This window comes from Strix aluco, chromosome 1, assembly GCF_031877795.1.
Source record: "Strix aluco isolate bStrAlu1 chromosome 1, bStrAlu1.hap1, whole genome shotgun sequence".
Classification (NCBI taxonomy): Eukaryota; Metazoa; Chordata; class Aves; order Strigiformes; family Strigidae; genus Strix; species Strix aluco.
In genome coordinates, this window is record NC_133931.1 from 42,721,553 (window position 1) to 42,739,331 (window position 17,779).

The window sequence follows — 17,779 nt, forward strand, 5'->3', positions numbered from 1 at the left end:
CTGTTTCCCTCTGACATCACCTGTAATTTTACACTGTAGATACACCTATTACTCTGGAATTCGATATGCTTTATAGGTGGAGCCCAAACAAACATTTCGCGTGTCAACACAGATGTTTCTGTAGAAGACCAATGAAATCACTCAGAACAGTAACGCTTCAAGTCCATCACTAGATGAGATGAGAAAAATATAGACAACTTAAAAAATGTTTGTTCACAAAACACTATGCTCGCTTGTTAACCTTTTATGGGATATTCAGTATTGAGGAACATGGGAGCTGCTCTTGGCTCAGATTTGATAAAAGCAGAAGAGAAATTTCTATCTTAAATTTTGAGACTTGGGGCAAACCAGAGCAATTAAGAGTAAACATGTTGCAGTAACACTCTTGCATTGTCTTCCGGCGCATAATCAAGCAGGGCCTTAGTAACAGCCTTACAATAGTCATTCAAATAGTTATGTAATAATTTTCTATACAGTGTTTGATAGAAAGGATGCTTCAAAATTGTGTTTGTGGTCTCAGCAAGGGCCTGGTGAGAGATAGCCAGTAGAACATGGCAAAAGTAGAAGTTCTGTTCTGTTGTAGTCAGTTGATGTTATACTGGCAGTACAGATGGATGCATTTACCGTGTTGGACTATTTTGGACTCATATGGTCCAAAAACCAGGGTCAGGGTTCAGTGATCAGAGTTCATTCTGTCCTTATGAAATGTTGGGGGTAGTGTATAACTGAACTGTGGGAGCAAGAACTGAAACCTGGGTGAGCACACAACTTCCAGAAAAAGCCATGCTGCTTCTAGTTTTTCCTCAATTGGTCGATCATTTACTCTTTCTCCATTCTGGCTTGGATTCAACTGCAGTGATGCTGAATTAGCTTGTATCCCACCCACTCCATGGGTACCCAATGACTTTCATATGTCCTTAGTCAAATCTGTACTGTTAATACCCGTTTTAGAGGTTTCTAAAAAAAATATTTTTGCGCATTTATGTATTTTAATTTCTTTCTAAAGCCTTTTTTTTAGTGTCTACATTGAACTTAAAATCAGAAATGAATAAGTTACTATATTTGTTTATACTGTAGTCTGTGAGCCAACAATGTTAAATGTAGTGGTTTTCCAGCCAGCAAATAATTTTCTGTTACATAAAAATGGGGATGGAGGAAGAGGTATCAGTGGGATGTTACAATGTTTACCTTGATCAATGTAAACATCCTATTAGGAGAAAATTCTGAATCATGTAGGACATAGACTCAGTTCTCATTTGACAGGGATTCCACCACTGATGGATACTTTTTTTGTCATGTCAGTTGATGACATCATTCATTTCATACGTGCTTCACTTTAAAGAGCTTTATTTTTTAATCAAAATGTTAAGTGGCATTGGTAATATACTTTCATAATCCCCGTGGGCCAACTTAAGTTTGGGCCAAGAATGTTTTTGCTTGTGCCAGAATTTTCACAGTCATTCTGTTAGCAGGGAGCCAGCTGATCCTCCCTGTTAGTGGGGAGCCACCTGGTCCTTGGAGACCAGGCTGGTGGTGAGAACATACGGTGAGGGGCTGGAGGAAGGGTAAATTCCAGATAGCAGCTCACACGTGGTTTAAAGTGACTCTTTGACAAGCCCTTAGTAAAACTGTATATGCATGACACCTGCACAAGCTATTAAGCCTCTATTTTCCTCAAAGAATGGAGATGCATTTGTTTACAAGGTCCATTTCCCACAGAATAATGAGTGGCATCAGTTACCTTAATCACATGTCAGCTTTTCAGTAATCTTGCCAGCAATTTATCTGGCTGCTGAGTGTGCAGTTGCTTGTGTTTGGGGAATTTGAATAATCTTAAATCTCTTCCAGTCCTCTGGATTTCCCTAGTCTTTCAAGAGTTACTGAAAATGACTATCCAGAGGCCAGAGGGAATTTCAGGTGTTTTTTTAAAGAATGTTAGGTACAAGGTGATATCTGGCTTGTTAACCTTAAAAATGTTGGTAGATGATACAATCTCTTGATCATCAGGTACCTGTCAGTGATCAATATATCCAAATTAATCCCCATATCATGTGGGGGTTATTATTGGCACATTTACTATGGGTATCGACATTTTATCTCTAATTTCAAACCAGTTTTTCTACTGGCTGTAGTAGTCTGTGTTCCCAGTCTGAAGCCCCCGTAATGATGCAAAATCCACTCATTTCCTTTACCCTGTGTTGGAGGCTGAACGAATTATTCCAAGTACTGCTCATTGTTTCTGATTCAGTAGCCTGAGGGAAGCCCTTAACATGGCCTTCTCCTGGCCTCTGTCAGCGCAGCATGCTTCTCAGGCATTGAGGATTTGTCGTCCTTGCTCTTATCAGCAACTTTTGACAATTAATAACTTTTTTATACAGACTAGCATGACACCATCAGCTTTGTCCTTCTTACGCACCTTCTAAGCAGGGATTTTAGTATCTGAATCGTGCAGACTATTTCTTTCATTTCTTTCATGTTATCAATAAAATCTCTTTTCAGTGACAATTTCCAGATTTCCCTGTATCTTAGTCAGGCACCAGTCATCAGGATATAAACAATTCTATATTAATTCTCATGATGTTCTTCGTCACATTGGTTTCGTTTGTGCCATGCTGAGCAACATTTAATACAGTGCTTGCTTCCTTTGAGCTCCTAGTTTACTATCCTTCCAGCTTGGGCTCCACCTATGAAACTGTCTTTATTTCAACCCATGAGTTTTTGCACTTTCACCCTTCCGATTCTCTCCTCCATCCCACTGCAGGGGGGAGTGAGCAAGCGGCTGTGTGGTGCTCAGCTGCCTACCGGGATTAAACCATGACAGTCCTTTTTGGTGCCCAGCATGGAGTTTGAAGGGTTTGAGATAAGGACAGATTTGACTGGAGTGTGTGAGACCAAATCTATACGTGTTACATCGGCAGAGCTTGCCATGGGGCCTGCTTGCCTTACTGCATGTTAGAGTCTAGTGCTTGCTCATGTCTGCTTTTGGCATTTGCTTTTTACTGTACTCCTTGTCATCCATAATTCTGAGCAGAGCTGTGCTTTACACCAGTCCACCCCTATATTCTACCCAGTGCTTCAAAGAAGGAAAACAAAAGTGTAGTGGGTAGTGTATAAAAGGTTTGCTCATATAAGTACACAGCTGAATATATAAAGTCAGAAAAGTCTGGACTTGCTGTACTTTATGATCTTGGCACTGACTATGGCAATTATGATTTGTTTCTTGTAGGTACTTGTTCTGGTGCTGGAGAAGAAAAATTTACTCATTAAACAAGTAGTAACCTGATTGAGGCCAATAAAAGCTGTATTCAGTTATGGATTACTGAATACTGATTTTAGCGTTTAAATCTCTGGCTAATGCTAAAAATCTTAAGATCAGCCAGCAATGCTGGAGTGCTCTTGCATTCCAGAGAAACCACTACTTGCTGTAGGCAGGCAGGGTCAGCTGTAGGAACAGACTAACTAGGGAGCTGCAGGTGGCAAACATATCACTAGGGCCATGAAGCCCACCTGGCCTTTGCCAGGGCTGGAAAATCTGAAAGAAACTTGTGTTGGCATGGCTGTGTAGATGAGGGGGGAAGAGTTGCTTTCCCCAGGCACCTCCAGGTCTCAGGAAGGAGCCATGGCTGCCCAGGTTTTGCTTGCCAGCTCTTCAGCTGCTCACTCCGCTGTTTGTTCTCCTCACTGCTGGCTGCTGCCAAACTGAGAGAGAGAGACCAGAAGCCCAGGTTGGACTCTCTGCAGAGGATCGGGAGAGCCCAGACCTCTGGTAGCAGTCTTCTTGGCTAATGCTGCCAAAAATACTTACCACTTACCCTTTTTTGAGCTTCTAAAAAGTAAGCCATACTTATACAGAGAAATCATCTGATCAGCCACGTTGCATGGATCCTGAGGCTTCCTTGGACTCCAGCGCTTGTCCTTTCAGCCCTAATTATCTGGCTGAATAACAAAGGTCCATAAATATGTAGGATAATCTCATCACCCCTTACAGGCAGTAGTGGATGGCAATTGCCAGCAGCTATCTTAGCATGACAGAGAGAGACAAAAATGTTTGACTCTGTGCTGTACCAAAATAGGCATCAGGTATATCTACAGAAAACTTTTTTCCTAAACTGAGAAATTGCCATGATTAGAGAAATCAGAGCTGTTTTTTTTTTTTTTCTCCTCCATGCAGGACATGATAGGTAGAAAAGATTTCTGCGCTTCAGGACAGATACTGATGACTGACCTAAGCTGCCTTGCCTATGTACTGGAAGAATGGACTGTTGTGGACTATCTGAAGAAATACTTTTTTCATATGGTCATTGTCTCACTGACAATGAGTGCAATATTAGTTTTTTTTATAGTTCCTTTAACAATCCTCTTTTTCATTTATCTTACTAATATTTTACTTTTAATATATCAGAGGAATGGTGAGGTAAAAGCAGATCCCTTGAGTGATGTCTGGGATAGTGCAAGGAAAACTATAGCAAGCTTTTGGGATATATATGCAAGAATATGGCATGGTAAGTATGACATGACTCGTCTGAAACTTTGAATTGTGATAAATAGTAAATACGCATAAGTTTTGTGGGGTTTTTTTACTTCTTTCAAATGGATTAAAAGAAATAACATTTACTATACTTTGTATGGCATCTAACCTAAAAGCTTCTGCCTCCAAGACTAACTGCAATATAGAATAAGCAGAATGAAAGGCAGAAATTAGTTTATATAGGTGCATTTATCTGTATATAGTATCAGAGTGAAGCGCAGTGTTAATGTTAGTTCTAGTAATGTAACTCCAAGAGAGATGTGTGTGGGGTTTTTTTGGTTTTTTTTAACTTTAGTAGCCGCTTAAAACCCACTTAGTAAAGGGTCAAAACACTACTAGCTGGAAATGTGATTAGTGTATTTTTAGTTGGCAAAACCTACATTGTGTTATGACAATCAAAATAATTTTAAGAGCTGTATGGACAAATAATTATTAGATACCCCATTTAAGTTTGTACTGTGGCAGAATTTAAAAGTAACCTGATTTTTTAGTTTTGTTACACTCAACCTTCAGATACTTCCAACACACCCTGCTCCCTAGGAAAATCCTCAGCCACATGCTAGGCTCTTGTTCTTCCCACAGATGTAGTTTAAGGCTACCAGCAAGGCTTAACTTTGCTGCCCTAAGGATGAAGAATAACAGGTTGTTATTTATGTTGCTATCCTTCCTCACAGCTTTTTCCTTTAATCTTTGAACATCCTGCAGTATAAAACTTTCTCCACCTCTTCCTAGGACTCTGCCTGCTCCATCCCCATCCTTCTCCCCAAACGGCTCATGATAGGAGCTGTAGCGGGGATGGAGGTGAAGGCAGACAAGGTGGAACAGAGCTCTTAGGTGGAATCTGTGGCTTTCCCAAGCCTTTGTATACATTAACCTCCTGGTCTGGCTCCACCTAAAAACCTAAATCAAATGTAGGAAGATCCAGGAGAGGGATTTACAGAAGTCCATGTCTGTGAGGAAATTCCCTTCTACTGTGAAGTGAATACATTTAACTCTTGTGGAGAACCTCTCTTTGGGATTCTTACAGATTCTGGTTTGGACTTAAACATCTCAACCAGAGAAACTTTTTATTCTGTAAAATCCCAAACTTTTCATTCTGCCTGACACAGAATGAAGATTCACACTTCCATATTTCAGGAAAGCATCCCGACTGCTTGTTTGTCCCATTCTGCTGATGAAGTGGTTTCACACCAGGATAGTAATTTTCTTTTAAGTTGTTGTACTTTGGACTGGGAAAAGTTCCTAATGGGAAATAATTAATTTAGTCCCCTCACTGGGGAAAATGTCAGGTTCAGGTTTGATCTAGTGATTAAACTGACCAACATATTAGTTTACTGATAACCTGTGGTGTTTGAGGGGCTTTCTCTTTGCTATTGACCAAAAGCTCCATCCAGAACTTAATTCTTTTAAAAGCTACTGCAGGGGCTTTCACAACTCTCTTTAACAAGGATAGTAAACAGTTTTCTTTAAATCGCTAGATGATTTACAGTTATCATTGTAGGTGTATTGCTTTCCATCCCAAACAGGTTATGAGCTTCATGGTGTGGAAAACCTACCAGAAGGACCGGGTATTCTTGTGTATTACCATGGAGCTATTCCTGTAGACTACCTTTACTTTTTGTCTAGGCTGTTTCTCTGGAAGAAAAGACTTTGTCTGTCAGTAGCTGATCATTTTGTCTTTCGTTTACCAGGTAAGAACATGTTCTCTTGTATTTAAGCATCCTGGATTCAGTCAACCTGTTGCTGGTGTTGGTGAAATTTACATTTATTACACTTTTGAGAGCGCTTTTAAACTAAAAGACTGATTTTAGACTTTTAAACTAAAAGCTGGTGGATGCAGAAGGGCAAACAGGGTAGTCTTTTAAGTGAAAGGTCATAAAAACACTGGTAGACCCTCCAAAGCCAACAAGCAGACATTATATAATCCCTTTGGGATGAAATGTCATGCCTCAATAGAAAGTGTAGGATAGGACTATATTGTTGACCTAGTGCTGGCTGGTCAGCAATGGGCTATCAGTGCAGAAGAGCCCAGTAAATGGATACCAGTTACCTACTTGACCTCTACACTGGGTAGCCATTGCAGTGGGGTATGACATCAAATCTATCTTTTGATCAAAGCCTGGAGTAGGACACAAAACTTCTTTGAAGATTCTACTGTTGCAGAGAGCTCTGTAATACAATACAATGAACACAGTGTAGACTGAGAAATAAATAATTCCCTTGTAAAAAGGAGAAGATATGGAAAAGCAAACCTCATTAATTTTAAGAAAAGCAAGGCATAAAGAAGGAGCATCCAGAAGGAATATCAGACAGATTATTTAAAGCACTTTTATACCACTTATATTAAAAATTATTATAATACTGAAGAGCAAAGGAAGCCATTTAAACGTTAAAGGACATTCTTCAGAAAAGGAAGTTGTATCCAAACACTGGAAACAAAGACCATAAACTCAAGCAAGTTTGATGCAAGAACATATTAAGGGGCCGCTAGAAAGATGACAAGGAAGAATTTGCTGAAGGCATACGTAATAAATACTGTGTAGTACTAAATACACCAGAAGCATGAAGTCATCAAGAAATGATTGGCTTTTAAGAGGACCCCTGAAGGAAGATAAAGCTTAGCAGAATGTTGCAAAGGAGCCTTCTTTTTTAAGAGGTAAATGAGAGGGTACTGTTTCAAATTGAAGTGTCCGTAGCACAGATTCTTATTACAAATGTATAGCAAGCTATTATCAGGACCAAGCAACACTCTCAGCTGTGCAATTTCTGGACTGCTGATGTGTACATAACATATTGCTTGAATTCTGTTCATGCTAGAGGAACAGAAAGTGACAAATATGGTGTCAACCTATAAAAAGGCTACCAACAAGGCATCTGGTAAAAAAGATCACAAATAATGGAGATTAGGCCTCTGCATTTGCTGCATTAGTAGAAAATGTGGCTAAAAGTAATTGAGTGAAACTTCTCCCTAGCCTTCTCCTGCTCTACCATACTTACCTGCTTTTTGCAGAGAAATGTTGCACTTCACAGATTGGTTCTTTAAAGAATGCTCATGAGCATATGCTGAACCTCAATCTGTTGGATTAATTACAGTTATGGGAGAAGTCTTCTTGTGAATGAATAACTGGATGAAAGGTAGGAAATAAAGGGTAGAAAGATATAGCTTATTTTCACAAAGAAGCAGAATTCACCAGGTATACCAATGAAGATCAGTGCTGGCACCTATACTGTTCAAAATAATCATAATCTAGATCAGTAGTGAGGTGACAAAGCTTTGTACTGGCCATTTGCTTTTCAAGGCAGTAAAAGCCCTCACAGAGAATACAGTTATCTACCAATACTGAATCACTGGCTGATTAAATTGCACATGAAACTCGGTATTAGTTATAATGCAGTGCAGAATGAAAGAAAAGCAAGTCTAAACACATAATCATGTAATTATGCTTCAAATTTTCTAGATTACTTTAGGAATATGTCAGTTTAAGTCTCAGCAGTTGCCATGAAGAAGAAACAGAAGATACCATTATGTACTCAAAATGCATATGGTGCCCACAGCTTGAATACTGCGTGGAATTCTCATCTCCCCATCTCAGAAAAGCTGCTAAGTAATAAAGATATAAAAAGGGACAAGGATGATCAGAAGCCTGGCATGGCTTCATTTGAAGAGCTAGTACATAGGACAGAAGTCTTGCATGACTGAGGGCTATAAAATTCTGTGACCTGGAAAAGGGGAATAAGAAGTTATAATATGTTCATGTGATAGATACATCAGAATTCTTAACAGGCAAAAGTTTTGAAGCCAAGCAAAGGAAGTACATATTCACTTAATAAGGATATGGCATTTCTGGCTGCAGGATAAAACAGGAATACGTGAGTTCACAAAGGGATTAAACAAAGTCAACATCTGTCTTTGACAGAAAGATCTATAAAGTATGATGCCTTGAATAAGATTAAATACAATTCAATTACAAGATGCGGCACTGTGTTTTCCACTGTCTTCCAAAGTTTCTGTTGCAGACCTTTGTCAAAGGTGCAGTGCTATACACCAGTTCTGGCAGTTCATAGTTGTTGTTTACATTTATTAATGTAAACAATTTATTTTCAAACCATGCTGTTGGAACAGTGAATTTGAAGATTGGGGAAACTCTCATTTGCTCTCTATGGGAGTTCTGAACTGATAGATTTAAAATGTGAAGATAATATAAGCAAGCATAGAGTGCTTCTGTGGTTCTCAATCTGTCTGTTGGAGAAATCCCAGTTACAGAAACAAAGGAAGAAGATTCACCTAACAGTTCATGCAGTGCTGAAACTGCCCTGCTAACTTCTGCCATTCATGCATCTTGAGTCATACAGCAGTCCAATTCGATCTATGTAGTTTGCAATTTAACCATAAAATACTCAATTTAACAAGCCAAAACCTCAACGTTTAAAATCTTAAACACCACATTTTAAAAGAATACTAAAAATAGTTGCTTGTCAACTATTTATTTTTGTAGTAATCTTTATTGTACTGAAATATTTTTTTTCTATATTTAAAAAGGAGGGAGGAATAGATGTTTATTTTCAGATTTCTAGCTATGATGCACAAGTTTCAGTTGCATGGCTGGTGTTTTGATAATTATGGAAAATAGCATGTAGAGGCATTAGTTTATTAAGATCCTCCTGATAAGCTGGTTCATCTTTGTAACATTTGGGCAGAAACACTGTCATGTACTTGTAATTTTGCTAATATTTACTCTGTAGGTATTTTACTTCCTTCATACAAATTTGCCTTAGTCTAAATATATAGCTATTAGATTTTCATTTAGCTGTAATCTTTTTCCTACATGCAAACAGTATTTGTGATACTTATTTATTACAGGACTTAAATTATTATTGGAAGTGACGGGTGTTATGCCAGGTACAAGGGAGGAGTGTCTCACTGCACTGAAGAATGGACACTTGGTGTCCATCTCACCAGGTGGAGTCAGAGAAGCACTATTCAGTGATGAAAGTTATCAACTCATGTGGGGAAATCGAAAAGGCTTTGCTCAGGTCGCTCTGGATGCAAAAGTGGTGAGTATTATATGTTACCATTCCCAGTTTATGCTTATTGCATACATGCTTCATTATAAAATGCAGTTTAGGAGTGTTTGTTGGAAAATCTTCCAGACAGAAGAAGAGGTTTGGGAGTAAAGTTTTCTTTTCCTTTTCCCACCATTTTTCGCAAGCACATTAATCCATAGGGAGCAAGGAACTGTACAGCTTTTTCTTGACTGTTGCAGGGTGTCCATATCTGCAGTTCCATGTCTACACTTCCATCATGCAGGCATCCAATTTCTTGTCTTGACTGTATTTCAGGAATCTTCACTGTGGTCCTTCTCCATATTGCCATAAGGTTTTATTCTTTTTTCTCATCCTACTAGACATATCTTTATCTTACTTCTACATACCCAGACATTTTCTTATGGCTCTTTAATGTATTATCCTCATCTTTCTTTCTTCTCATTTATTCTGGGAGTGTCCAGGATTTTGTTCTTACCCTTATTTTCTTCATGTTTGTGAAAGATTGCATCAACTAATACAAGGTGTGTCTACATCAGTGTCTGAGTTTGAATCATGTGTGCACTTTTGAAGCAGTTTTTACATCTCCCTCACTTACCATGCTTTCATTCACATCGTTGAATGTGTTAGAATACTTGAGCGGCATTCCTTTTGTCTGAAACTAAACCAAAAGTGGGACCTAATACTCTCCAGTTGCAAATGGGCGTTCGGTCAATGATACCAGACAAGAATTAGTTCTACATAAAAACAGAGCACTGAAATGTGTTGATGTCAGAGCCTCAGTATCCTCTAGGATTCTTCTATCCTTCTATTGGTTTGCACTCCATTAATATATACGTGGCCAGTTTCAGTTATATTTTCCATATGGATGATGATGTATAAATACAAACTTCTACTACTCGCTCTGACTTCTTCCATCTAATTCCAAATGTGAGACTGTTTCTCTGATACAGTCTCTAGGAAGTAATTTTATTTGGGATGGCATAGAGCTGAAAGAGCAGCAACCCTGTCCTTTTCCTAACTGCCACTTCTCATCATCATCACCACTAGAGCTGAGTTTTCTGTCTTCATTTAGACTTAGCATACGTAGCACTCTCTGTCTGACAATACTGGTACCCATCCAGGCTTCATGTTCTGCCATAAGCTTTCTGTTGCTTTCTCATGAATTACACAACCATCATTTTTCTTTAAATTCTTATGAATATCTCGTCAATTGCGGCGCTCTTCTTTGGCCTTCCACATAAACGTAATCCTCTTCTGTCTCTATAGGAGAATCTGTACAGGGAGTTGAGTTCTCCCCATGAAGCTTGAATTTCTTACCACACCTTTCAGGCTTTTGTGCAGTTCTGTCTCATCCAATTTTTGCTTCTCAGACTTTGCTTTGGTCTCCTGTGCTATAGCTCTTACTGTGAAGTACCTAGGGTTGCAAAATGCATGCTTTGGGTTAATATTTCTTCATAACTTTACTTATCTCTGAAATGTTGTGGGGAGATAACTAAACACTAGAATAAATTTAGGGGCATTTACCCAATAGATGAAGTAATTTTAGGCTGGGAATCCTATTTCTACCTCTTTGTTTGCCTTGTTATATGGCCTTTTAAAAGTCATGTTTTATGTGCTTCTGTTCCCTTTCCTGTCCTTTTTCTCAAAAGCATGGGCTGGTAGATGTTAGTCACAATACTTCATATATTGTGTGGGCCTGTACATCACCACTACTAGGAAAATATCAGAATGTGAATAGGATAAACCCAGTTGAATTCATATGGGCATTTTGAATTCCCTTATAGTCTTTCCTCTTATGTATTAATTTAATAATATATTCAAACAGCCAGAAAGAGGTGTCACTTTAACAACTTGAGTGATTTCTAATAATTTTGCTTTCATATCTGTCTTTCAAGCTACTTCAAACATTTGAACAATCTTTTGCCAGATGTTTTCTCTTCACTTGGAACTTTAGAGTGTAATTCTACAATGTAATAAGTTGTTTTTTTAAATAAAAATTGAATTGAAAAACTGAGTGTCCTTAATAGAAAGTGCCACCTTGATCAAAACACACCATGAAAATCTGCTAGTAATCCTCTTAATCCTTCCAGTCTTCCATAATTTAGAAGCATATGGAAATACCTAAAGTTGCTATCACCTTCTATTGACAGGGTTTGTGGGCTTTTTATTTAATGAATTGGGTATTCATTGAGGATAAGGTTCTTGCAGTGTGAAAGGTTTTTGTGGGCATTTGTATAACATGTTTGGTAAAACAGACACTACATAGGATTATCTGTTACCTTGAGGGCAGAAAGAATATTTTCTCCTTTGACACCTACTACCCTGAACTCACCTTTGCAGTGTTGCTGGCTCTTGTATCACTTATTATTGCACTCATTCAGTTTTGGGTTTTTTTTTTTTTATGATCAGGAAGTCTGACAGGATCCCAGTATAGTGGGGATCACTGTAATTAGCTTGCAGGCGCCACTGAATTTTTGGGCATCTTTGGTATTTCTCTGGAAATCCGTGAGCAGGCACACATTAGGTAACTAAACACTTAAAAAACAAGTGCTGTGCATTTAACAGTAGAGGGGGCAATATTAACCTTATATACCATTTCTTATATACAGTTAGACCTATAGTAGTAACTGTATTCCACCTTTTTACAAATTTGCACTTTGCTTGTTTATGTTTGTTCTTGCCGCATCCTTTTCAATACTGGCCAAACCAGCCTTGTCGGTTGACTGAAGACTGGGGGTAGACTCATCTAAACTATCAGAACTTGCTCTATAACATAGCAATTCATATACGTTTTGCTAATACTTATTTGCATCCTGGATGAAGGCAAAATAGATCTATGTGTGCCTTTTTTGAATTTATTCTACATACAGTGTAGCCATCAAACAAAGAACCACACACACTTTACAGTATTCAAAATGACTACATGGTGGTTCATAACCTGTCACAGATGACTTGAACGGGGATTCCAAGGCAAAAAGAACTTTATATATGAATAGATGTTCCCATTCTTCTTATAACGTTATGGAAGTTCAACCGTTCTTCCACTGAAAAAGTTGAAGAAAAGCAAACAAGGAACATAGTTTTCCCCTCAGTCCTTGCCTGCAGGTTTTGACATTCAGTTTGCACTTCATCTTGTATAACTACTCTGCTTACTTGGGGTCAGAGAAGGAGAGTGTTACTATTTAATGTTCTGACTCAATGAACTTCTGGGACATATATTTGTTTCAGTTGAATTTATTTATGCCAGGGACCTGAGCTTCGGAAATACCCTCTGCCTATGTCTGGAGTTTGACAGGCTAATGGGGAGGAATCATCGTTTTTGAAGATCCCTGCATTTTATCTGTGCTGAAAAATTGGTTCAAGTCTAGTTAGGTAAAAGATAAACAGGGACTACGGTTTATAAAATTCTTACGTATCTGCAAGGGGTTTGGACTAGATGATCTCCAGAGGCCCCCTCTAACCTCAACTATCCTGTGATTCTGTGATTTTTCAAGCTGACTGGGTGTGATCCAGCTCAGTTCCAGCACAGCAAATCTAAATCTGTGGGTTACTGCAGATCTGACTGTGCTGTTTTACGGGTGCAAGCTTTTATGTGTGTACCCATTTTTATCAGCTTAGGGAATGAACGCTGCTACCCACTCTGTACTTCATTGGCTGACCATTGTATGTGAGTAACTTTTGTAATTGCCAGATTTCTTTATAGGCTTAGATATGTTTCTCCTGCCCTATTCCTAAAATTTAAAGTGTTTTGTCTCTATGATAGGTGGGTTTCAAACATTTGAAATGTTAGACATACATTATTCAATCAATAGCTGAAGATGTGTGGTATTTGTAGTTATATGCTTTTAAAAGACGTTACTAATTACTTTTTATTTCTAACAATTTCCAATAATTTCTCATTCTGAAGGGTTTACTATTACAACTTTACGTGTTTGATATTTTTGTTATCTGTCAGGGTGTTTTTCCTTTAAATGGTTTCCGTCACTTTGAGTTCTTTCTTAGGCTCTAGTTAGGTTAGGTTCTTGCTTGTTTTTTTCTCATCCTGTGGTTTCTGTTCTGTGGTAGTGACTCTTAACAGCATAAATGTGTTCTGTTGTTACCTTGTGGACAAGTAATTCCAACAACAGGCTCAAAATATGGTTTCAAAAAAAATGAAAAGGGACAGTAGAGGGGAAAAAAGTCAGTGTATGTATGGATACAATCACTGTTAGTTTGTCTACAAACTGAAATCTTACCTCAGGCTGTAAGACATGACTGTTTCAGGTTCAGGTATCTCAAGTGTTTTTCTTTTTAGTCAGAATAATGAAGTGAACTTCAACAGCCTAAGGATCTGCCCTCCAGAAGGTGTGTAGTCCAGGTCAGTGAGGACATACAATTGCCTTATTTATCCAAGGGATCTGCAGTTTTTTCCAGTGGGGTATTACCCAAATATTACCACTTCAGTGAGACCTTACTTTGAGAAACAGATGAGATGAGCCAAATGTGAATGTCTACTTGTTTTCTGCAAGACTTCATGAACCGAATACTTTTCTATTCACCACACATGATGTAAGCTTTAGACAGAGAAACTGCAAAACTTTATGTTTCAGTCAGCGATATTGCAATAAATATTTAACATACAAGTTGGATTTTTTTAGAATCTCAGTTAACTTTTATAATGTACATTCAAAATGAAAGGTATAAACCTCTAATACAATGTCAGTCATTTTCCTTACAGATGAGGACTTTTTAAAGCAGCAATGTTTGTGGGAGCTGAGAAACAGAATTTTACTGATATTCTGAAGTTTATTTTTTATAACAAGATGCCTTGTTTTCTACTTAACTGATAATTATCCTCTATATTCAAGTGATTTCCTTATCATTATCTGCATTAACAGGCATTAAAACATAAATTCAAACCTGATATAACATTTCCACCTTTTTGGTTTTTTGTGATTCCATAGCCCATCATTCCAATGTATACTCAAAATGTCCGGGAAGGATATAGGATGTTTAAAGAAAGAAGTAAGAACTTTAAAATATATTTTAAGTACTTGTAGTGTTTTCTCCACTTTCCTCTCAGATTTCTCTCACTTTCCTCTTAGATTTTGCTTTTCAGACTTCTGCTTACTTTGGATTCTCTAACGTGCTTGCTGTGGGTCAGAGGTATCTCAGATATGGAAATAGCTTGTGTGTAACTGGTTTGTGCTGTGTGATTTGGTTCTTTAAAGCAGTCTTATTTCAGTGATCTATTAAGTCTATCAAGCTTTGTTTAGTGGACAGTTACCTAAATCCTGTAATTTCTTCTTGACTGTCAGATAAAGCATGCATTTTTAAGAAGTCTTCCATATTAATCAGATTTTAAGTTTGGATTATGTTTTCTGTGACTATAATCTCATTTTTTCCTCCCTCAAACTATTTCAGGATTTTTTAGACAGTTGTATGAAAGTACTCGATTGCCGTTTACTCCTCCATATGGAGGACTTCCAGTTAAATTTCGCACATACATTGGGGAGCCAATCCCTTATGATCCAAATATAACTACAGAGGAATTAGTTGAAAAGGTAAGTTAGCTCTCCTTGCAATATTGAACTACATACTTCACCCTCTATTATATATGCACTTGAAACTAGTTTTTTATATGCTTGGATAAAGACAAATATACTTTTGCTAGCTTGTTAAAGCAACGGACCGTTGAGCTCCAGGATTATTTAATGTACAAATACCTACAAGTAAGTACTGACATAGTAATAGTTGATTGGGATGCCCTCATCCTTTAAGAATATGTGAGCTCTGTCTTCTTGGGATGCTAACTTTTTCTTCCATGCCTTTGATAACTTTGATAACTGAAATGATGTAAACTATGTTTTAAGTTCAGTTTTCAGTAATTCAGAAAATAAATTTCATGTATAACAAATACCTTTGAGAATTTTCTCTAAATAACATAGGTCTCTAGAAACAAAATTCCACAAGAGCTTCAGTGTCATTGTCAAAAGGAAAATGTAAAAAAAATAATTTGCATCCAAAATATAAAAATATTTTTAGTACCTATAGTTTAGGGAAATCAGATGTGCCCAGGAGCATAAAATCGTTTATAGATCCAGGGATTAGGCATTTTTCAAAATACTAATCTATACAGAAAATGCACTTTTAAAAATTTTTCACAGAAGATGAAAGGAGAGCCTTATGGAAAAAAAAAAATCTGCTGTGGCCTAGGAATACAAAGATCAAAGCACTTAGGAATCACTGATGTAAAAAACACCTTGCTGCCCCCAAAAAGATGCAAGAAGGCTGGTTTTTCTTTCTTTTTATCTCCCTCCCCCCCCCCCCCCCCCCGACTTTTTTAAGGATCTACTGCAGATTGTTCTGGGCTTCACAGCAGTGAAACCAGAAAGACAGGTTTGGTCTGTTGCAAGAGAACTGCCCCAGCAAGCTGTGGAGTTTAGTCTTAGCAGGTTTAGGAGGCTGGAAGCACTATTAGTGCTAAGACTGCCCTTATGGTTATCCATATTCTTGTATTTTGGGAGAACAGTATCTTTTGTACCTGCAAAACTGAAATTGAAATTTCCCATGATTTGCTTTACTAAGTCAGGCCTTTGACCAGCCACTTCAGTGGGAGTATGGTTAGGTCTTCTGTGGCTCATATTAGTTAAAACCCAACTTACATGGGGTTTGAGATGAGCAGTGGCCTGGCTGACCTCTATCTAATCTTGCCCTGGAAGGGAGTCAGGATATGAATCTGTCAAGAAAGGTTTGGCTACTCTTTTCTTACATTCCCAGTGATATTCTGTCATCACTCTGGGGTAGATGACCAGAGTATGTAGCTACCCTTATTTCAAGTTTAAGTACATGAGGAAAAACTAAGGGAGATTATTTCTTATCCCTAGTAGAAATACAGATATTTTATGCATTCTCGTCACAAACCTGCATTTGAATGTCATGTAAAGTAAAAATGAACAGAATTTAGATACGAATATTCTTATTACGTGCATGCTGTATATGATACAATTATGGAAGAATTCATGTTGGGAAGGACCGATGGAGGTTCCTACTCCAAATTCCTGGTCCCAGCAAGGTCAGGACCAGATGAGATCAGACAAGGTTACTCGGGCTTTATCCAGTGCTTTTGATGAAAACCTTCAGGGACAGAGATCACACAAACTTAATGTTTGCACGTGTTAAAGGCTACTTTGACTTAGTAATGTCCAGGTTTGATAAATCTCAATAATTTGAGCCTATCCAAACTGCAATCAATGTTTCTATTCCTTTCGTCTCCAAGGAAAGTGTTGATAGGACAAGTAGCTGATACAAAAGACTACTTTTATTTTAAAGTAGAATTTATATATCAATTTCCTAATACCTCTTGAAGCTTTGAGTAGTCAGTGATTATACTGTTCTTCCTTGCATAAGCAGGTCTGTAAAGGCAACTTTCTCTTCTCTTTTCAGACAAAGACTGCTGTCCAGGCTCTCATAAGCAAGCACCAAACAATCCCAGGCAGCATATGGAAGGCTTTACTGGAGCGATTTGATAAACGTCGTAAAAGTGATTAGAATGCTTATCTTTATTTCATTGTTTTTACATACAGTAAAAAACAATGTCCTACGGCAATGATGACTAATAATTGGTGTTCAACCAGTTTAATTTACAAGTTCCTACAGATTCAACAGAAGAAAACAATTAACCTCCTGAAGGTTCCCCTGTGTCTTTGAGGATATTCTGAAGTCAGAAAGACTGAAGAAGAAAACTTATGTATAATAGCAATGCAACAGCTAAATTCCCCCAAAGGAAATCATGTAGATTTGCCTGGTTTCTAAACCAAGTATCTGAGAGCCTCAGTTTTGTCTAGCTCTGTGATTTTATGTTTTGAGCGGTTCACGGTCCAGTTTCACAGTAGAGCTTCAGAGTTGGTGTTGTCCCACCAGAGTCCACCCCTCAGTGGGCACCTTCCCTGTTGGACCCCACGCAAGACGTTGTCAGAAGAGAAACTGTCTTGCTTTAGCTAATGATCTGCTACTTAGGCCATTTTTCTAGAGAAAGTATACAAAGAGAAACAATCCCATTAAACCAGATATTCGAATCCTACAAACAGATCAGCTTAGTGGCTTGGTACCCTGGAAAGTAGGAATGCTACATCCAAGACTTTGCCCCAACAGAAAAAAGTCTCTTAGAGAGAAAAAGCTTTAGCTAAGTGTAGCACTATGCAAATACACGTAGAAAGTAGTTTC

General features: G+C 38.0%; 1 protein-coding gene across 1 annotated transcript; it reads left to right on the forward strand.

Moving 5' to 3' along the window:
* The first annotated feature begins 4,177 nt into the window (after positions 1–4,177).
* Positions 4,178–17,431, forward strand: LOC141933085 (DGAT1/2-independent enzyme synthesizing storage lipids-like). The gene is made up of 6 exons (XM_074847416.1): positions 4,178–4,502; positions 6,055–6,219; positions 9,390–9,583; positions 14,518–14,578; positions 14,978–15,117; positions 17,000–17,431. Exons 1-6 carry the CDS (start codon positions 4,217–4,219, stop codon positions 17,102–17,104), a joined length of 951 nt encoding a protein of 316 aa, XP_074703517.1. The 5' UTR covers positions 4,178–4,216; the 3' UTR covers positions 17,105–17,431.
* The last annotated feature ends 348 nt before the right edge of the window (positions 17,432–17,779 follow it).

What these genes read in the sequence shown, in the direction of transcription:
- LOC141933085 (XM_074847416.1), top strand. Translation starts at nt 4,217, where the DNA reads ATGACTGACCTAAGCTGCCTTGCCTATGTACTGGAAGAATGGACTGTT. An exon ending in TAGGATGTTTAAAGAAAGAA is followed by an intron (nt 14,579 to 14,977) that starts GTAAGAACTTTA and finishes AAACTATTTCAG; the next exon opens with GATTTTTTAGACAGTTGTAT. An exon ending in CAGAGGAATTAGTTGAAAAG is followed by an intron (nt 15,118 to 16,999) that starts GTAAGTTAGCTC and finishes TTCTCTTTTCAG; the next exon opens with ACAAAGACTGCTGTCCAGGC.